The sequence below is a fragment of the Punctularia strigosozonata genome (assembly GCF_000264995.1).
Source record: "Punctularia strigosozonata HHB-11173 SS5 unplaced genomic scaffold PUNSTscaffold_1, whole genome shotgun sequence".
NCBI classification, from domain to species: domain Eukaryota; kingdom Fungi; phylum Basidiomycota; class Agaricomycetes; order Corticiales; family Punctulariaceae; genus Punctularia; species Punctularia strigosozonata.
In genome coordinates this window covers 2,460,513-2,479,582 of record NW_006767433.1, presented here as the reverse complement: position 1 = coordinate 2,479,582, position 19,070 = coordinate 2,460,513, and the positions used below count along the sequence as shown (strand labels likewise).

Below are 19,070 nucleotides of genomic sequence, written 5' to 3'. Positions count from 1 at the left end.
ATGCTGATATAGTTCCTAGGCTTATGTACCGACGCACATGGCGACTTACCTCTGTCTGTCGACGTTCACGGAAGCCGTGCATTGCCGTCCCTCCCCACCTCAGGTCACTCACCACCAGGGCCACGGATGTTCCGGGCCTCGTCCGCAACTTCGACTCTGCCGTATGGACTCGTCAAATTGAAGACATACACAAGCATTATTCCGAAATCCGTGCTTTGCTCGTTGAAGACGGTTCTGATGTTGATAGACCCTTGCTTAGTCCGGATCAACTTCATGACACCTTGCGTGCACTGGCGAGCTCTGGCCGAGCCTCCGACATCGAGCTCTTGACCCTCATCGTGTCGGACATGCGACCATTCTTCAATCATGATGTTAATCAGGGAACCATTTCATCCATTGTTCACTCCTTCTGCAAGTCAGGACATTTCCGACAAGCCTGGCATTGGCTGCGTACTATGCATGAAGATGACCATCGCTGCACTCCCTCCCTCGATCAATGGCATACGCTCCTGATGTGCTGTGCAGACGCTAGGGCCGATACAAAATTGATGCACAGCATAATTCGCGACATGGCATCCATCCGACGACCGCCCTCAAACTTAACTTATCGCATCCTCATACATGCCATGATGAAGACCAACCCACGCGTACGGGAGATTTCGGAGCTCATCTCGGAAATGCGAGAGGCTGGACTGACATACGACTCCCTGACACTGAGTGCCCTCTATGACGAGTACATGGAGCTGGGTTTGCCGTCCTCGGCAGGAGAGATTGAACGCATTTATAGGGATGCTTTCGATCTACCGGATGAGATCGACACGGATCCTTCAGCGCGAACCATTGATCAGATCGCAGCAAGAGCTGCACGACGGAACATACAAGCTGCAATTGCATTCGCAAGTTCCACGCCCGATTTCAAGCCTTCATTGAAGACGCTACTCGCGGTGCTCTCGCGCTCCCCAACCGTACGCGATCTGACTCGCCTGGAGAAGGCTTGGGAAATAGAGGGCGGCGCACGAGCTTGGTCCTTCCTGATAAAGGTCGCTATATCCAAAGGCGACATTCGTGGGGCACAAGCCATCTATGACCAGTCAAAAAGTCGTGGTGTCGTGCCAGACGTCAGGATGGTACACCAGCTGATACGGGCCATTTCGTCTGCCCATTTGATGCGTCCCTCCGACTCATCTCTGAGGGATGTGTTCGCCCTTTACAAGGATTTGGCGCATGCGCATCCTCCTGGAGGCCCGCCGTCGCCGCACGGTCCAGACGCCGCCATTTACAACGACCTGCTGAGGGCTATCGCCTCGTCTTCGGATCCTCAGCAGTACTTTGCCACTGCTGTGTCCCTGGTCAAAGACATGCACCTCAGGCGGGTACCCCTGGACAGTATGACGCTCGCACAGCTCACAGTGGTTTTTATGCGGGTCGCATCAGACTTCGAGGATGCTTTCGAAATCTACCGGTTCATGAGGACATCTCCCACAGCGTCCTTCGATGCCCGTGGGTTCCTGGATGTTCTATCCGCTTTCTGCCGGCTCCCTTTTGGAATTCAGCCGCCATCTCTATCCCACTATTTTGACATGGTACAAGACATGATCCAGGACGGCCACGAAATCATCCCGCAAGTTTACTCTTTCCCGCTTGTTCGGATAGCACAACTTGCTACGCGCGTTCGAAAAACGCCACAACGCGAGGATGAACTCCACGCCCTGGGGGCCCTGCGACATGCATTGCGGCAAACGCACCAACACCTCACGCTCGATGCGTCGGTTACCCCCGACATCGCCCTCTGGAACCAATTGATGGACGCGTACCAGAAAGTTGGCAACATCACTGATGCGTACAACGTTTGGGAAATGATGTACCTTCGTGGATCGATCGACAGCTCAAGCGTGAGCATCATCATGGATGCGTGCGGATTCGGTAACCGTGGCCAGCTTGCGAAAACCATCTGGGAAGGGTTACGGTCGCATCGTTTCCCTCTCAATGTTCGCAACTGGAACGCGTACATTGAATGCCTCTGCAGGTGTGGATGGCTCGACGAAGCTATCACTGCCTTCTGCGTAGAAATGGCCGGTGAAGGTTCAACTGCGGAACCGGACGTCGAGACCGCCGATGCGCTGTTAAAGTTCGCCCGTGCTTCTGGCCGTGGAGAAGAAATACTGGATAGGATTAGGAATTATCTACCACAATTATGGACAACACTCCCTGAACGTATGAAATCTACTGCCACGGACTGGAAAGGGACGAAACAGCAGACAGAAATGCGATGACGATGATGGTACAATGCGTATGGTTGAACAATCCGCGAGCAGGAACTCTCTAGGTGAATAGAAAGCTGTAATATTCGACTCTAATTCTCGGAGGATCGTGGCGAGGCTGATGCGGTCTCTTCAACTGACGGGCAGTCACACTGCGAAAACAGTTAGTATTCGATGGCAGTGCAGTGCATGCTGAACTGACAATCAAGTTCAAGTCTCCGTAGGCTGAAACGCGCGTCTATCAGCCTGTACAATGTTAACCTAAGATTATAGCAACTCACCATCCTCAATGCGAGAGACGGTGGGCCAGAACTTGCGTTCAAGCAAGTAAGGAATTGGATAAGCAGCGGTGACGCGCGAATAGGGTCTAAGGCATGGATGTCAGCGTGGAGGGTTGACAGACATTTCAGCGCTGCATCACCTCTTCCATTCATCATCCGGAACTGCAACTACCGAAGCGGGATGAGGCGCATTCTTCAGGACGTTGTTATCCCTGGGCTGCTTTCCAGAAATGATGCCATCCACTTCTTGGCGAATTTGGATCATCGCATCGCAGAACCTGCAACGCATCATCATCTGGGATGCAACAGCGATCAACGTTACCGCATACCTATCAATTTCCTCAAGGGTTTCGGACTCAGTGGGCTCGATGAGCATGCAGGTGGAAATAGGCCAGGAACAGGTTGGAGGGTGGAAGCCGTAATCCTACCCAATCACACGGGATCAGACTCGTTCTGTAGTTCAAGGACCGGTATCATACCTGCAGCCGTTTCGCGAAGTCCATCACCTTGAGCCCAGCACTCTTCTCGAACTCCGCGAGATCGATGAGCAGCTCGTGAGCTACCCGGCCATTGACGTTCTTGTAGCGTACATTGTAATGCTGCGACAGCCGACTTGCCATGTAGTTTGCGTTCAGCAACGCTACTTTCGAGGCATGGGAGAGGCCATTCCCTCCTAGCATCTTGATATACGCCCAAGATATCAGAAGGATAGAGGCGCTGCCATACGGTGCACCGGCAACTGCGTCGATTGCCTGTGGTCCTCCGGTAGCAAACACGGGGTGCGTTGGTAAAAAGGGTGCAAGGTGCTCCGCCACACAGATGGGTCTACAGTACAGTTAGCAGAGCAAACACTCGGGTGGTTGATGGTCGACAGTCAACTCACCCAACTCCAGGACCGCCGCCGCCATGGGGGCTGACATAGTAATCAGTTTCTTGGTCAGAAACGATAGGGTGTGCTGCTCACATCGCGAACGTTTTGTGCAAGTTCAGGTGGCACACGTCGCCGCCGCAGGTTGCTGGATTGGTCAGACCAACTTGTGCATTCAGATTTGCGCCTTCATGAGTGTAAGATACGTTTAGTCGTCGGCCTCTACGGTACCCGACTCACCATCGAGGTACACTTGGCCTCCGTTTTCGTGGATGATATTGCAAGCATCTCGGACGCCATCTTCGAACACGCCAAAAGTAGACGGGTAAGTGATCTTATGAACGGTGTCAATAGGTCGTTCAGTGATGTGCCAATGACGCTAACCATGAAAGCGGCGAGGTTGTCCTTATGCTGCTCAGCCTTTGCTTTCAGATCAGAGAGATCGAGGCTTCCATCGGAGAGGCTTTTGACCGGAACGACTTTCAGTCCTGCCATGACGGCAGACTGGAACAAAATCAACCATCTCCATAAATGGCTGGTAGCTGCATAAACTCACAGCAGGGTTCGTGCCGTGAGCGCTGACGGGGATGAGGCAGATATTGCGGTGACCCTGCCCGCGAGATTCGTGGTACGCGCGAATCACGCTCAAACCAGCATATTCACCCGCAGCACCGGAGTTCGGCTGAAGCGAACAAGCATGGAAACCGGTAATCTGACAAAGATCTGCCTCAAGTTCCTGGTTCGGTGATGCATGAGTTTCCAGCAAAGCTTGACGGTGAAACTATGGCTCATACCTTGATGACCTGCAAATAACCTTGAACCTGTTCCGCTGGGGCGAAAGGATGTACGTTGCTGAACTCGGGCCAGGTGATAGGAACCATGCTGGTCGTACTGTTGAGCTTCATTGTGCAGCTACCGAGAGGAATCATCGTATGAACGAGCGAAAGATCCTTGGATTGCAGGTGATGGATGTAACGCAGCATTTCGGTCTCGGAATGATGTTTATTGAAAACCGGATGAGACAGGAAGCCGGACTGCCGAAGGAGCACCTCGGGAACGGATACGGCCTTGACGGCACCGAGCTCGGAAACGCGAACGGGGGGTTTGTTGGCAGCCGAAGCGAAAACGTTAATGGCATCAATGAGATCCTCGACTCCAACGCTCTCGTCAAAGGTGATGCCGACGGTGGAAGCGTTGATATGCCGAAGATTGATGCCAGCAGCCTGAGATGCTTCATGCACGACACTCGCAGATGCCGCTGCTCCAGCAACCTCTACTGTCAGAGTATCGAAGAACGACTGATTACGGACGGAGTAACCAAGACGCTCGAGATTGGCCTTGAGGATACATGTGAGTCCGTGCACTTTGTTGGCGATGTGGCGTAATCCGATAGGCCCGTGATAAACGGCATACATGGCGGCCATGTTAGCAAGGAGAGCTTGACTAGTGCAGATATTGCTTGTAGCCTTCTCTCGGCGGATGTGCTGTTCACGAGCTACGCAACGTCAGCAAAATCGACCTTCAATATCGTACATAATAACCTACTTTGCAATGCGAGCCTGTACGCAGGTTTTCCAGTGACATCGCGGCTTCGGCCAACGAGCCTCCCGGGCATTTTGCGCTTCAGTTTGTCCGTGCACGCGAAGAATGCGGCATGCGGGCCACCATATCCAGCAGGAACACCAAATCGGGCTGAATTGCCCACCACGATGTCAGCGCCCCACTCTCCAGGCGGCTTGAGCATTGTCAAAGCAAGGAGATCCGTCGCGCACACCACCAATCCGTTGGAAGAATGGATAGCCTCCGCGAGTTTAGCGTAGTCGCGAATATCGCCGTCCACGTCGGGATACTGCACGAGAACACCGCAAGTTTCCGAAAGGAGAGACTCGTCGTTGGCGAGGGACTGTATGTTGCCAATCACAAGGCGAATGCCGAACCCCTTCGCCCGTGTGCGCAGAACAGCCTGGGTTTGAGGCGCTACAGCCTCGTCAACCAGAAAAGCCTTGCGTTTCTGGTTCGCCGAGGCAAAGGCCATGACCATACCCTCCGCAGCTGCTGTTGCTTCGTCCAACAAAGAGGCGTTTGCGATATCCATGGCGGTTAAAGACATGATCATTGTCTGAAAATTGACGAGGGATTCCAATCGACCTGGATGAATATGAGCCCAAGTCCATTCGGTATATACACGGGGGAACAAACCTTGAGCAATCTCCGGTTGATATGGTGTATATTGGGTGTACCAAGCGGGATTCTCCATGACCTGTGATGCACCACGTCAGTTATCGGAAGCCAATGGTGACGAGCAAGCGTACATTTCGCAGGATCACAGGCGGAACGACGGCGTTATGGTAGCCCATGCCGATATAGCTTCTGAAGCGCTTGTTCATCGCTCCGAGCTCGTGCGCGCGCTTTTGAAGCTGGGATTCACTGAGGGCCGGAATGGACGTATTGTCCAGGGCATGGGGAGACAAGCGTATGTGCGCCGGGACCGCCTCGGCTACGAACGAGTCGATGGACTCGCATCCAAGTTTGGAAAGCATGAGCCTGGCCTCATGGTCGTCGGGGCCGATGTGACGCTCCGCAAAGGTGTCCAAAGGGTCGAAGAGGTTGGAGGGGGTGGTCAGCCTCGCGAACGAGCGCCGTGTCAACGCCTTACGGGCCGCCGCCGGCTGGCCAGGGCGAGGGCATCGGACGAGAAGTGCACGGGACAGGGCCATGCGAGGAGGGAGAGGGCTGGCGGGGCGCCGTGGGGATGCAGCGGGATGGACTGAGACAGCGTCGGGGCCATCGCGCCCGGTTTTTCTGGTGGTACGGGTTCACCGAGTCGTCCACCGAGTCTTATCATCCGCAACCGTACCAACCACGAAATTCACCGCGTCTCATTCTCTACGTAACCGAGCCACACACCGTCATGACGCAAAAACTTTTTCACCCCGTCCTGCCTCGGCTCGGAGTCGGGAATCCGCGGCGCGCCCCCGTCGCTGCCCTTTCCGTACGTTTACACGCCTATTTACGCCCAACGGAGAAATCAAGGCATCAGGGCCAGAACATCAGAATACAGATAGCGGAACCCAGTCAGTTCCTCCGTATCGTCTCTACACCAAATCAGCGGCTGCTCGCTCGTGCAGCGGGAAGGTCACTCACCTGCAGTCCAGGACGCCGTCGGGACTTGGCAGACCGTACACTCCGTCCTGCTCGATGTTCTTCGCCACAACCGCCATAGCCGCCTCGGCACTGCTGACCCCGGCTTGGGCAATCAAGCTCTGGTAATGTTCGGCCACAGCCAAGACAGCGTCAGTGATTCGTGCCGAACGATTGGCATCTACCAGTGTCGATGACCGCTTGGAAGGTTGGAGAGTCAATGACGCTGTCATGTCCCTATGCTTCGTCAAGGCCGGCGTGTATCGGACGAGTTCATACTAGTAGTGTAGAATAAATGGGCACAATGCTGGGAAACAACGCATCCAACAAAAGAGACTCAACTATGAGCTCATGCATCGTATGAGTCGTGGGCAAGAAGGCTTCGGAGCGGCAAAGCAGCAAATACAGCAATTCCATAATCTAGGTGCAGCTGAGCAACTGTTGCATGACCTCACATTGTAGTACGCTCACCCTCTGCGACAAGCCCACGATGCCACGCGCACCAACGGTGAGGCTATCCACTTTGCTCGAAAGGAAGGTCAGGAGGCTAAGCAGGGAATTCCAGAACTCCTTCCAATGATATTCTGACAAATGCGGATCATCATGCCTTCATTCGTTCATGAGGTCAGAAGGACTCACGAGGCCTAGTACGCGTATTCTGGAGGTACCATATTATGCGATAGCATACATCTATGCACATACTACCAGGCACCAAATGAATAAAATCCGTGCAGCAGATATGTGTCGAGCTCACCTATAAATCACCACGTCCAAGCGTTTCCGCAAATTATGACGCAGCCACAGACTCGAGCAGTCCAACATAGCGCAGACCAACGGCCTCTTAACAGATGCTTGTGGCAGCCGCGGTTCCCTCTGCCGACAGAGTCGGATTGCGCTAGTGGATGGGCCGCAGAACAATCGCATTGTTTCAACGTCGCCTGACCAAGTGAACATGATGTTCATCGTAAGTTGAGCGTAGGCAAGGGCACGATCCGACATAGATGATGAAGCATGCGTGAGGACGTAAGAAGATAGGCTGAGGACAGTTTGCGGCAATGGAGCAATGCGGTTATCCGACGGCGCGTGAGTCACGACGAAAGACGAGAAAGAATGATTTTCACGGATCAAGTCGAGGAGCGCAAATGCTATCGCAGCTCCTTCGATGGGGCTACAGAACACATCTTGTGAGTATACTACCTCAGCTGGGGAGCCTATTACGCAACTGGTTCCTGAGTGCTCTGCGTGCAGAACCTGCTGTCGTCGGAGAAGGCGCACGGTCGAGTCGCATAGTAGCGAGGAACGTGCCTACTGAAGCAAGCATGGTCGGTGATTCGTCGGGGAGGATATCTTGATAGGCCCTGCAATATAGACCATTGATAAACCGCTCACAACGCAGCCAAGGAACTACCAGCTTACTTCACGGCTGCATTGAGGGCGAAGTTGGTGCTCCAATAAATCTTCTGCATGATTTCCGAGTCATCTAATTTCTTCAGCCTCTGCACATACGGGTTGAGCTTTGAAGCTTCTGGTTTGTGATAATTGCACAAAAGCGATAGAAGGAGGGTCGCTTCAAATGTAAATACGCTCGTCTCTGGTGTGGTGATTATCTGCTGGCATCGCTTGAAACACTTGCAACACGCACAGCTGGATGGCGAACCTTCATGATTGAGTCGCATAAATTCCTTCGTAGAAAATATGCTCCTGCTGGGGCATTAGGGACTTCGTTCTGATGTGGATGCTTTTCCACGCACCCGGACTGAGCTGATTGACTCCGCACATGAATATGAGAGACACCTGGAGTATTTGATGCCTGAGCGTAGCTTCATTGTCGTTATGAAGACCCGTCGGTAATCACGATAACGTAGCAAATGTCACCTGGAAAGATGGGGTCACCGAGGATATCATCGACTACAGCAGCAAAATCCTGAACACCGCCGCGAGTTCGCGTGAGGATGACATGGAGGAGTGAACGAGGGCGACGTACCATGAATACTCGATCACTGTCTGCGATCGTACCAGCCAATATCTCCATAACTTCCCATCCTGCCAGGCTCTTGCTCATGATGCAACGCAGGAATACTTGTAGAGTCAAGGTTGCCCCCAGTTTTCTCGGATCATCCGGTCTTCCTGTACGTAGCTGACGCAATGCAGACGAGAAGATAGAACTGAGGATAGGCTACTGAATGATCTAATTCACTGTTTGATTTGAACGGCACTGAATGGCCCCATACCTTGTATGATCCTAAGCACTGTTCGCTCGAGAGAGCACTAAAATGAGAGGACAATACAATCCTGTCGACGTCAAGGAGATACACATCAGCCCAGAACGCATTGGGATCACCGTTGGGATCCAGTTCTCCCGGTGTCAACCCCTACTCAAAGCGGTGTGAGTCCCTCGAAAAGCAAGGGTATGGCGCAAATCACTCACGCGAAACAGTTTCTCGTAAGTGGCCGCATATTTTGTGGGCAGCTGTTGTAAAGCATGCGAACTGCTGAACATATCACAAGTGTAGTACTTAAGCAAAGTAGACACGCGTTGTACTGAACACACTGAAGGTCACGCGGTGACGCGCGACGCGACGCGCCTTACTTGCGCTTGCGCCGTCATGTCGACTGAGTACGGCGCTACAAGCTACGCCGCAAGAACGTCTTCCTACGTGCAGTATCCCGCACGTCCAGTGCCTCCTCCCAAGGATGATTACGAGAGTAAGCATGCTTCGTCAGCTCGTATACCACCGATTGACCGCCTGCTTGTAGGATGGTACACCGAAGAGCGGCCGAACAACCGCATGCTCCTGTCTTTGCGCTCCGGCATTCCTACAGAAGTTCGATGGGCTCTGGATCGCCTCTGTCGTCTATCCCACAACGAAAAGTTCAGCTTAAGGTCCTATCCAGGCCTCACAGATGCTCTATTCGAGTGGCCAGAACGATTCATATCTGGATACGATGAGGATAAAGCGGACCTAGACAACCTGTTTGTGGCCTCGCAGGATCGCCAAGGTCTCCGGAGAAACGCTCTGGAATCTCTTTTCATTCTACGTAACGCCTCAGTCCACGAGGTTAACGCTCTGGAACTCCATGGTCACGCACATACCCGGCCTTTGCTTGCGCAGACCCTCCAAAAGATCAAGCCAACCTCAGATGTCGATGTCGAGTATCTCATTCATGCTATCGATATCCTCTATGCGATATTCACCGTCCCTTCCTCGCAACCCCCTTCACGGTCTCATAACTTCGGTCCCGCCATCCTCCACATCCTGCGCTACACCTCGCATCGGTCGCTGATAATAACCTGCTTGACCACCCTCGATATCATCATGTCCAACCACGGCAATTCTTTCCAAGTCTCTCCCGACTCACCTGCGTTGACGGCGGCCCTACACTATCTACCCCTTTTCTCAGACAAACCGTTATTAAACGCATCTCTGAACTATCTTTATGCTCATTTGTCATATTCATCAATGGTCAAGGCGTTTCTACTTCACCCTGGCATGCCTAGTGTGCTTAGGCTACTCGTGAGCCTACTCATATCCGAGCAAGCGGAGGAAACCGTGACGCACACCATAGGCGAGCCAGCAACCACCGTACCTGCCACTGTGGCGACAACCAAGGTTCACGAGCTAACCGAGGCCGAGTTCAATGAGCTACTTCCTAAACCAGAACCGCAACGTTGTTACGAGTGGTACGTTGCTGGGTGAACATCTTCAGATAACCACTTCTTACAACGTACACAGGATGAAGATTATGTTTGTGGCCAAATCAGACGGCGAACTCACGCAAGTGGATTTCTGGAATTTATACAAAGACGCCTTCATCCCGCATGCCGAGTCATATCCGCTTCTCGTGGCTTCCGATGTCATCAAGAACGTCAATGTCGTCTTCCCTCAAGCTCAAGCCATGGTTCTTCCCGGCCCGCCCCAGCGTTTTGTGGTCCGTGGTGTCGCCCGCCAGACGGAGGACGAGGATGTGCGGTTCAAATGCCTGTGGAATCGCTCGCAGTGCCCCGTCGAGACTTTCAATTCTCCTGGTGAACTATACGAACATCTACTAGAACATATCGCAACTGCCGACGAAGACGCGAGCTGCCAGTGGTCGAGTTGTGCTGTACAACTCCCACGACCCAATCTTCATACTCATGTCCTCACCCACGTACGAAGCTCACAGCCCCCTGCACGTCACCCGCTTCAAGGCGACTTCGTCACTCTCCCCACCCAAAGCGCAACGCACCCTATACCCGACCCCACCACTCGTCCACCGCCGCCCACACAGGCAGTTGTGAGCTACCGACAACCTATTGGGGAGCCACTCTCGACATCCCTGACGGCTCTGCTTTGCATTCGACTGCTCTATCATTCATCGTTCGCCTCTGTGGATGCGGCGCCACGGCTCGATGTTGATCATTTCGGATTCCCTGGCTTAGTCGAAGAAGACGACGGGGATCATACACAACGAGTAGTTGTGACGACTGAGAAGGAGTTGGAAGGAGAAATGCGTGGCCGGAGAGCTTTCGCGTCGACGAGAAATCTCTTGGAAGAAGTAAAACTGCGCGATGATACGATGATGGGTTGGATCAGAGAGATGCTCGACACCGATGTACTCGCGGTACACTGAGTGAAAAATGATGATCATGTGCTATCATGCGTGTGAACGATTGTCTTCACTGCGCATCCATCGAGAGTCTAACTGGGGAGACTATATTGTCCCAGCGTTCTCGTTCTACGCAGATGTGCAGATGTATTTGTATCCTCTACGATAAAGCAATTGGGCTGCGGCCACTAATCACCGCAATTTTGATGTAAGTAAGTATAGAACTTCATAAAGGAGACCTATTCGAACTACGTTGGCACTGTGAAACTCTGGCCGTGAATGAATATTGAAGCAGGCAGGATGGCAGATCTTGGGCGTCGCTGCAACCAATGTTGCCGTGCAAGCTGCGCCCATGCCCAGCTGGTGTGCGCAATCGATATGGCGCGACAGCCATCGCGACTGAGGACGAAATATTACAGATAATAAGATAGGGCTCATTCAGTTTCAACAGGTCCCACGGGTCTTGCTAGTCGAATAAAAAACGCTCAAAAATCACAGAAATCGCCGCCACAGATTTCAAGATAATGTGCATTCAAAGAGAATTGTGGTTTTAGATTTAGAGAGTGTGCCCCGTAGCGAGTGGAATTCGCTGCGCAGCACTTATCACGCCTGTTGAAACTGAATGAGCCCTATCTTATACCAGACTGCCAAGTCCACTAGGTAACGGTGTTCTCGCCCTACAATCCTGGACTTATTGATTACCATATAATGGGCATAGATTACTCCGAGTCAGCTCGTATAATAACCTTGTAAGTAATAACATTAAGTGTCTTAATCACTCCCTATATCTTCATTCGATAGGGAAAGTTAGCGCCTGGAGCAAGGGGAAGCGCTGATAGTAAGAATCAGATGTTGCGCTACCAACCAAAGCACCGTCAGTGAAACTCACATGATCTGTGAGGCCTACTTCAGTGTATACGGATCCCCTGATCTACTTTGCCAGGTACACTGCGAACTGAACTCACAACGATATGTCGTTGCCTCTAGAGATTTATGAACACATACTGAGTCAACTGCCCTCCCATCGATACACAGATATCTCCGTCAATACCATACTCAGCTTCTCTGAGGCTAGTTCTCTTCTTCGACAAGCTGCAATCCGGCCTTCGCTCTGGAAAGCGCATTATCAGGTTCGCTACACGCACTCGGATCCAGGCAGGGAAAGGCAACGGAAATATGAGGCCAACTGCAATTGGAGGACGATGTATGCTCTTCGTCGCCGTATAGACGAGATGACCATGGCTCGAGTAGAGGACATCACAGTGCAGCCCGCAAATCGAGGAGAACTGGGAAGAGCGCTGGTGCAAGACCTAGGTTACGACGCATGGGATGTAGTGCAGCTAGAGCTCGACTACTTCACAGCTGACAAGGCTACCGACCCGAGGAGGACACAGCGCTTTCTTCGGCGTTCCATCTCGCGTGCCTTCTGGCTTAAGAGTGTCCAAGGTGTTATCGCCCGCTACAATGCCATACGTACCTGGTCCCTACTACGTCAAGATCCCCCGGAGGTCCTTATGGAAGAAGCATTCCATGGGCTGTCAGGCTTCTTTGGCGTGTCCCATCAAGAGGTGGGCGTCATTATTGACCGCAAGCTTACGTGCCTGAATATTCTTGCAGTTGTCGAACAAACTCGATGACCTAGCCCGCGCTTGCCATCGCTACTTGACATCGAGGGACATAATCATCGAGACTCGCCGATCTACCAACGACATGCGGACAGTGTGCATTGCTATCTGTGCATTCATGCGCAAACAAGGCCTGGCCTCTGCGTCGGGTAAGCACAAAAGCCATGTTCCCCACTGCCGTTGTGATCCTAATGTCTTATCCACGCCAGATTTCCGTTTCCATGATCTATACAACCACTTTCCGCATTGGTTCTTGTCTCCATGCAGAGCCACAATACCCATCTCGCTGGTTTACGTCTTCGTGGCGCTAGCTCGAAGGCTCGGCTTCGAGGCCGTTCCTCTAGGACTTCCATTCCGAGTCCTCGCCCAGGTCCCGACTCCATCGGACGGACCATATGGGCTCATAGTTGATGTATACGGCAGCGAAACGAAGGCCATACTCTCCGCAGAAACCGATGTTCCTGAACTCTTATCGCGTGCCGGGGTGCGGATCACGCAAAGCGTAATCTCGCAAACGCTTCGACAGCCTGCAACCTCAGGCCAGATGCTCCTCCGCGCAGCCAGGAATATAATTGGATCATTTCATGCGTTCGCAGGGCCCACTGCAGAACAAATCTCGCCGATTTCCCAGTCATCCGCCGTCTACGCTGGGTTCGCCGCGAACTCGATGATGACACCGGAGGACGTACAGTATGCGGCACGGGTGGCAGCCGTTTCTAACTCATATCCACTGGATGCTTTGGCAGTCATGATGGACGTATTCGCACCGGCGCTTCATCCAGAACCGAGAGCTACGGTATCACGCATGGTCGAGCAGCAAGTAGAGGAGGATCGACGAGATTCGACGGCCGTGCGTCGCCGGAGCCGCTTGAATACCACAATCAAATACTTTGTGGGCGCAATGTTTCGGCATAACAAATACGAGTATGATGGTGTGATTGTCGGTTGGGACCCTGTCTGCGCCGAGTCTGAACAGTGGATGAATCAAATGAAAGTGGATGAACTCAACCGAGGACGGAGGCAACCCTTCTACCAGGCACTCGTGACCAACGGACCCAGTCGCTGTGAGTTATTTCATCACAACGTACTGCAATATCATTCCTTATTATAACATGGTCGTAGACGTCGCCGAAGAAAATATTGGATTAATTGACTTCCAAACGGATCGCGTTCAACGATTTCTGGACGGCACTCTTCGCTTAGGACAATTCTTCGACGATGTGGAGATAGACTCCAGTGCAAGAGGCAGATTTATTTCTAGTTTTGATTTACGTTCCGGGTATCCTGAAGACGAGACCGTGGCCGATATGTGGGTGAAGCAAGGCATCCTTCCCGATCCTGTCATCTCTGGTACCCCTCCGTAGCACATCGGCTAGAACGTTGTGGTTTCAGAAGGAATATAGCTGCGCGATAACGAACAGATTCGTACAGCCATGGTACCTTTCCATGTTCAACGGATATGATGTCCATGTGCTATAGTAATACAAGTCCATGCACGATGCTATTACACCTATCGAGAACTACCAAAGGGACATTACTACCCCAAGAATTCGTCCACCGCAAGAGTAAGAGTGTTCCAAAATCTAGCGATCTGCACCTCGTCAAACCCGTTCTCGTCGTACCCAAGACTGATCCAGAGCTTCGAGGCGAACGTGTACCCGAAAAGAAGCATCCCTCCTGGCCTTTGTCGTGATCCCGTTGTCAGAGTGTGGAGCTGCACATCCGGATAGGATACATGCTTATACATCCCGTCAAGATTTCCTAAGAGCGACAGGCCGATGAGAGCCACGGAGGGCACGATGGGCTGCTCTGATCTGGCAGCCTCGGGCTTTGGAGGCGGCGGAACCCAGACGCCACGCTCTTTTTCGTCGTCTTCTTTGCCCCACGCACGAGCCCTCGCGGCGCGCTCTGAGGCCATTTCCCGAGCGTGGACAGCGACCAGAGGACTTTTGGCGGCGCGGCTGCTCTGCTCTTTCGCAGCCCGTGCGCGATGCCAGAAGATCTTCTCAGCCTTGGACGACTTCGACAAGAAAGAAGGGAGGACCACGTTGAAGTAACCAACGGCAAGGAACCAGTACGACGCATGGCCGTTGGTTTCTCCGCAATACGGTCGCATGTTCAATGCGGAGTACATCATCCTTCGTGCCGAGTCAGCGGGAGTGACATTGCCCCGAAAACAGGGACGAACATGGGGAGATCATCCTTGCTGTCCTTCACTCTTGCCCAGGCGATGTTGCATAGAGCGAAAATGGCGGCAGAGATAGAGACACCGTTCGCCTTGCACTTCTTCAGCATAGATTGAGTTCGCACAGCGTCGAAGGAAACCGTTGGGACGATCGTGTGCCGAGTCTTCCCTCCTTTCCTTTTGAAGACATGCCCACCCTGCTCACCGAGTCAGCGGACGATATAGCGAAGAGGAAACATCCGTACAAACGACCTCCTCTGCTCGGCCTTGAATGTGAGCTTTGCTGCGACCTGTTGGAATTTTCCGTGTGTCTGCGGCAGCTTGTCTTCGAGAGGCACGGGTAGAGTGGCTGCCTATGAAACAATGGACTGGTCAGCGCTCACTCGGAGTAACGGGAGTCGCGAACATGTACGTTGTGGATCGGTGTATCCCATCTTGGTGGAGCCTCGTCGGAGAGTATTTGGATCAACGCTTCCTGCGTAAGTGGACCTCCGAGTATCGTGAAGAAATCGTTTGCGCATGTATGCAAAGCCATGCCGTCTCCAAGATAATGTGTAGCACACAGCAGAATTTCAAAGTCTTGCAAGCTTTCACGCTCCTCGTGAGGTGCGTCATCTGCGGGGGCGGACCTGGGAGCGCTCGGACGAGAGACGATGAGATATGATAACCTATTGCTCGACAGTGTCCGGGGCCCGTTGAGGTATGCGTCGATAAGCTCTGGAGAAGCCGTGTAAATGGCTTAACGGCGGAGTGAAAGCATGCAGAAGGCATACCATCTTTGCCTTGCGTCCGATACTCTAGATTGGCATCAGCATCACTGATACAATCTTCCACGGAAGCTGCAGGTGTATACCTATAACGAGGTAGTGAGCCTCATGTCGTTTCCAACAACCCGCACGCTGTTACTTACACAAATCTGACGTCGTCGTAGTCATGGAACTCGACCTCCGAAGCTAAGAGCGGATGCCTTTGCCGCAAGATGGCCCACACTGTACGGACTCGAGTCCGGTCCATCCTCTCCGCGGTCGTTCGTAAACCAAGGTGAAGATACCTGGACACCTCTCGATCGTTAGGTGACGCGGTACCTAGAACGCGAACGCAACTCACATGTCATTCACACCATCGGCGCGAGAGGGAAGGAAATAGGACAGTTCGCTGTCTCCCAAACGGCGCTCGTATCTCTTCACCGGAAAGCTCTCCGGCGACGTGAGCGGCGTGTCGAGGCCGTCACTACTCTTCCCGTCCACCGACAGACGAGAGCCATCGCTGTCTGATTTGGACAACGTAGACGGCGACGGGGGTGTATGCGATTGGAACAGAGCTGTGGCCATGACCTGCGTGTTGCGGCGATCATGGTGCCGGGCTGTCCTTGCATTATAAGTGGGATCGAACGCGCCCGCGTTGCATGCCCTTGCAAGGTTCCGGGTGATTCCACGATCTTACACCGCACTCGGCATGTGGATGTCGACGAGGGAAGATGAACGTTGAACCCAATCAAGCGATGTCACACTTGACATCGGGGGTCCCTTGAAAACTCCACTCGCGCAAAATCCGTCGGCGTTTGCGATTGCCTGGATCTATGGTGGAAGCGAGAAGGACGAGGTGCCGATGATACGAAGGGCAGGCCCGACTCGCCGATCGAGCTCGGTGGCGGTCGATCGTGATCTGCGTCTTATGCCCGGATAAGGTTCCGCATTTGAGCGCCGTTCAATGTCCAAAGGCCACCGTTGCTAGCACTTATCGAAGAAGCTTCGGAGGTGGTGAACCAGACTGGTGCCTCTGCCTTCGAACGGCAACCTGCCCACATATCGCGGGGAAAAGATACATCCAGATACAGTATGTAATACAAAGTACGGCCGTGCCTTATGCAAACATATTGTCCCAGGGTGGTTGTCATTCTCGCGGCAGTGCCGACATGGCACCGAAACGCCGCGTATTGCTCACTCGTCGTATTGGATTCAGTCCCTATCCGTGACATCCTTCTCGGGCGCAGAAAAGAGCACCACCGCCTCCTCTTCGTTGTGCTTTGGAGTGTTCATCGCTTCTAGGTCGACTGGACGCGAAGGTGGTTGCTGGCGACTCTCGGTCGATTTTATCCAAGTGTACCACCTACAAGGCTGTCAACGTGATATCCTGTTGATGTATGAGAGGAATCGATGGCTCACAGGGTACCCACAAGAATGGTCAAGATGGATGCCGCGCGGTTGCTAAAAATCGGGCTGTGTGTGAGCGCGCGGACTGAGGAGCGAGTAATCACCGCACATCGTAAGAATATCGTGGAAAATCAAAACGCCCAAGGCCGTCTGAAGCACCGATCTAGCCGCCTGGAGGTAACGTTCAATCGACCTCAGTCTAGCTCGACACCGCACGGCATGTGACGTGACATACGCTGCTGAACATATGGGACGTCGGTGAAGTAACCTACACCGACGTAGCACTGAGCAATCGATGCTTGACCGTTGGAGATAAATGACGAACCTTGATGCTTAGCAACCCGGCAACGCAGAGTAAGAATCCAAATAAACCTAGCGACGGACAGTTTCAGATCCTGTGCACGGAGTGAATGGAGATAAGACATACCGGTCACCAAACTGCCCCACACGAATGTATTCCCGTCCCAAGAAGGTGTCGCATACAGATCCACAACTTTGGTTATTTCACCATGGAAGATGACAAACGGTGCGAGCATGACGGCCGATCCTATGTTGGTCCAGTACGCCAACTGAATGGTCGAATTCTGGCAGTGAGGCAGAGACGACTTGATAAGGACTGCATGGATAGCGATCATCAAGGACGAGATGACGCCGTAAAATAGCGAAAGGCCGGAGGGCGTCGCATCCCTGGGAAGAGATCTCGTAGGCGTTATCCCGACGAAAAACCCGGCCGTAACAACACAAGCAGCCACAAGCACGCGCTTTGTCGGTATCTGATGGAGGTGCCAGGAAGAGACCAGAATGGTCAGCGGCAATTGCATACCTCTGGCAATCTGCAGGTCACGGTCATTAACAAGTGCCGTCTGCGATGGCGGGGACTGAATGCAGACGCGCCTGGAAAAACGAGGCTTCAACGTCCCGCAGGCAGAGAGTGTTGAAAACCAGTCCGATGGCGTTCACAGACACCACGGGAAGCAGTTTCTTCGCAACAGCCAAGTCCATCGCTGGAATCTCGACCTTTGACGTGACCAACGCTGTCGCGTGCAGGAGCAACACAGCCATGACAAGCTGAACGAAGAGGAACACCAGAGGAAGATCCGGAGACGATTTCAACACGGCTTTGTTTCTGAACAAGGCCGTGAGGAGGATCGGGTGCTGCAGGATGCTGCATAAGTACTTACACGAAGACCATCTGCATGACTAGCATTCAGGAATCGTAAACTAGGAAGGATGTACGGAGGACTGACCACCAGTGCCGCCGACATGTAGAACACGACGACTCCCGCGACTTGCAGCTGCATTCTGTTAGGGACGACCATCGTGAGGATCGAGCAGGCGTTGAGGAGCACGAAGGTGAGGGCCGATGTGTCTTGTATACCGTGATGCGATCGACCAGCGCGGGCAGGGTCTGCGGACGTGAGATGACATCGGGAGGATAGATTATTATGTATCCCGGGGCGAATTCAGAGTTCGATTGGTGCGCCTCGTGGTGGGCCGAGAATGACAGTGGCGATCGTGACACTGTGGAGGACCCCGGCTGGGCGCCCTGACCCTGAGCTGTCGAAGATCAACGCGCTATCGGTGTCGGTGAGAAAGGTGGATTTTCGTCGGACGCGGCGACCCAGGCACCCACCGTCGGGCCCAAGGCGGCCCAGGGCGGCCAACGCATCGGACACCAGGGGAGGTCGCAGGGGCTGTGCTGGCCCGCCGAAGCAGGGGTCCCATGGCTGAACGCGCTCCCAAATGAGAGGTGGACTCGCAAGCCGCTTGTTCTTCGCAGCGCGCACCCTTCCCACCGACGGCATCCATTGCCGCACCGGACGCGACGTCAACGTGCTCACAGCATGAGGCGCCTACATTTTGTGCGGTCTATGCCCGCACCCCATGGCCATCATCATCCGATCTCCCACATAACTTACCAGCTGCTCACCGCCGTCCGCGTACTCCGGCTCATCCGCGACTCTCGCAA

At 53.3% G+C, this 19,070-nt stretch overlaps 8 protein-coding genes across 8 annotated transcripts; 3 read left to right on the top strand and 5 right to left on the bottom strand.

Moving 5' to 3' along the window:
* Positions 1-136: 136 nt before the first annotated feature.
* On the top strand, positions 137-2,273 carry PUNSTDRAFT_95422 (uncharacterized protein; the record flags this gene model as incomplete). Its single annotated transcript, XM_007378826.1, has 1 exon — positions 137-2,273. The coding sequence occupies exon 1, from the start codon at positions 348-350 to the stop codon at positions 2,271-2,273; it is 1,926 nt and encodes a 641-aa protein (XP_007378888.1). The 5' UTR covers positions 137-347.
* A 255-nt stretch (positions 2,274-2,528) lies between these two features.
* PUNSTDRAFT_57767 (glycine dehydrogenase) lies at positions 2,529-6,127 on the bottom strand (the record flags this gene model as incomplete). The annotated part of the gene is made up of 13 exons (XM_007378825.1): positions 2,529-2,628; positions 2,683-2,820; positions 2,872-2,966; positions 3,022-3,367; positions 3,426-3,455; positions 3,507-3,597; positions 3,651-3,744; positions 3,795-3,914; positions 3,967-4,146; positions 4,205-4,905; positions 4,956-5,558; positions 5,610-5,670; positions 5,723-6,127. 13 exons carry the CDS (start codon positions 6,125-6,127, stop codon positions 2,529-2,531), a joined length of 2,964 nt encoding a protein of 987 aa, XP_007378887.1.
* Positions 6,128-6,417: 290 nt separating this feature from the next.
* PUNSTDRAFT_117591 (uncharacterized protein) lies at positions 6,418-7,079 on the bottom strand. The gene is made up of 4 exons (XM_007378824.1): positions 7,023-7,079; positions 6,894-6,971; positions 6,555-6,829; positions 6,418-6,505 (listed from the first exon to the last, which is right to left on the bottom strand). Exons 2-4 carry the CDS (start codon positions 6,966-6,968, stop codon positions 6,439-6,441), a joined length of 417 nt encoding a protein of 138 aa, XP_007378886.1. The 5' UTR covers positions 6,969-6,971; positions 7,023-7,079; the 3' UTR covers positions 6,418-6,438.
* A 222-nt stretch (positions 7,080-7,301) lies between these two features.
* On the bottom strand, positions 7,302-8,227 carry PUNSTDRAFT_58448 (uncharacterized protein; the record flags this gene model as incomplete). The annotated part of the gene is made up of 3 exons (XM_007378823.1): positions 7,302-7,719; positions 7,775-7,909; positions 7,968-8,227. The coding sequence occupies 3 exons, from the start codon at positions 8,225-8,227 to the stop codon at positions 7,302-7,304; spliced, it is 813 nt and encodes a 270-aa protein (XP_007378885.1).
* Positions 8,228-9,157: 930 nt separating this feature from the next.
* Positions 9,158-11,162, top strand: PUNSTDRAFT_56613 (uncharacterized protein; the record flags this gene model as incomplete). Its single annotated transcript, XM_007378822.1, has 3 exons — positions 9,158-9,257; positions 9,309-10,233; positions 10,286-11,162. The coding sequence occupies 3 exons, from the start codon at positions 9,158-9,160 to the stop codon at positions 11,160-11,162; spliced, it is 1,902 nt and encodes a 633-aa protein (XP_007378884.1).
* A 1,176-nt stretch (positions 11,163-12,338) lies between these two features.
* PUNSTDRAFT_48838 (YccV-like-domain-containing protein) lies at positions 12,339-14,257 on the top strand. The gene is made up of 4 exons (XM_007378821.1): positions 12,339-12,706; positions 12,756-12,912; positions 12,973-13,827; positions 13,886-14,257. The coding sequence occupies exons 1-4, from the start codon at positions 12,377-12,379 to the stop codon at positions 14,125-14,127; spliced, it is 1,584 nt and encodes a 527-aa protein (XP_007378883.1). The 5' UTR covers positions 12,339-12,376; the 3' UTR covers positions 14,128-14,257.
* Positions 14,258-14,263: 6 nt separating this feature from the next.
* Positions 14,264-16,373, bottom strand: PUNSTDRAFT_95410 (uncharacterized protein). Its single transcript, XM_007378820.1, has 7 exons — positions 16,056-16,373; positions 15,859-15,999; positions 15,722-15,801; positions 15,361-15,665; positions 15,194-15,301; positions 14,952-15,145; positions 14,264-14,901 (listed from the first exon to the last, which is right to left on the bottom strand). The coding sequence occupies exons 1-7, from the start codon at positions 16,277-16,279 to the stop codon at positions 14,301-14,303; spliced, it is 1,653 nt and encodes a 550-aa protein (XP_007378882.1). The 5' UTR covers positions 16,280-16,373; the 3' UTR covers positions 14,264-14,300.
* Positions 16,374-16,717: 344 nt separating this feature from the next.
* On the bottom strand, positions 16,718-18,669 carry PUNSTDRAFT_48837 (uncharacterized protein). Its single transcript, XM_007378819.1, has 9 exons — positions 18,349-18,669; positions 18,283-18,293; positions 17,996-18,227; positions 17,529-17,934; positions 17,427-17,473; positions 17,337-17,369; positions 17,211-17,272; positions 17,114-17,155; positions 16,718-17,057 (listed from the first exon to the last, which is right to left on the bottom strand). Exons 1-9 carry the CDS (start codon positions 18,400-18,402, stop codon positions 16,907-16,909), a joined length of 1,038 nt encoding a protein of 345 aa, XP_007378881.1. The 5' UTR covers positions 18,403-18,669; the 3' UTR covers positions 16,718-16,906.
* Between the last annotated feature and the right edge of the window lie 401 nt (positions 18,670-19,070).

Bases quoted from the DNA above. Each gene is read 5' to 3' on its own strand.
- PUNSTDRAFT_117591 (XM_007378824.1), bottom strand. From the start codon at position 6,968: ATGGAATTGCTGTATTTGCTGCTTTGCCGCTCCGAAGCCTTCTTGCCC. The intron at 6,830-6,893 runs GTTGAGTCTCTT...CTACACTACTAG, and splicing joins ATACGATGCATGAGCTCATA to TATGAACTCGTCCGATACAC. The intron at 6,506-6,554 runs GTGAGTGACCTT...GATTTGGTGTAG, and splicing joins GACGGCGTCCTGGACTGCAG to AGACGATACGGAGGAACTGA.
- PUNSTDRAFT_48837 (XM_007378819.1), bottom strand. From the start codon at position 18,402: ATGCAGCTGCAAGTCGCGGGAGTCGTCGTGTTCTACATGTCGGCGGCA. The intron at 17,935-17,995 runs GCGCGTCTGCAT...CGTGACCTGCAG, and splicing joins TTGAAGCCTCGTTTTTCCAG to ATTGCCAGAGGTATGCAATT. The intron at 17,273-17,336 runs GTATGTCACGTC...CGTTACCTCCAG, and splicing joins CGTCCCATATGTTCAGCAGC to GCGGCTAGATCGGTGCTTCA.
- PUNSTDRAFT_95410 (XM_007378820.1), bottom strand. From the start codon at position 16,279: ATGGCCACAGCTCTGTTCCAATCGCATACACCCCCGTCGCCGTCTACG. The intron at 15,666-15,721 runs GTATGCCTTCTG...CGGCTTCTCCAG, and splicing joins TCGGACGCAAGGCAAAGATG to AGCTTATCGACGCATACCTC. The intron at 15,302-15,360 runs GTACATGTTCGC...ATTGTTTCATAG, and splicing joins GGGATACACCGATCCACAAC to GCAGCCACTCTACCCGTGCC.
- PUNSTDRAFT_48838 (XM_007378821.1), top strand. From the start codon at position 12,377: ATGGCTCGAGTAGAGGACATCACAGTGCAGCCCGCAAATCGAGGAGAA. The intron at 12,913-12,972 runs GTAAGCACAAAA...TATCCACGCCAG, and splicing joins AGGCCTGGCCTCTGCGTCGG to ATTTCCGTTTCCATGATCTA. The intron at 13,828-13,885 runs GTGAGTTATTTC...ACATGGTCGTAG, and splicing joins GACCAACGGACCCAGTCGCT to ACGTCGCCGAAGAAAATATT.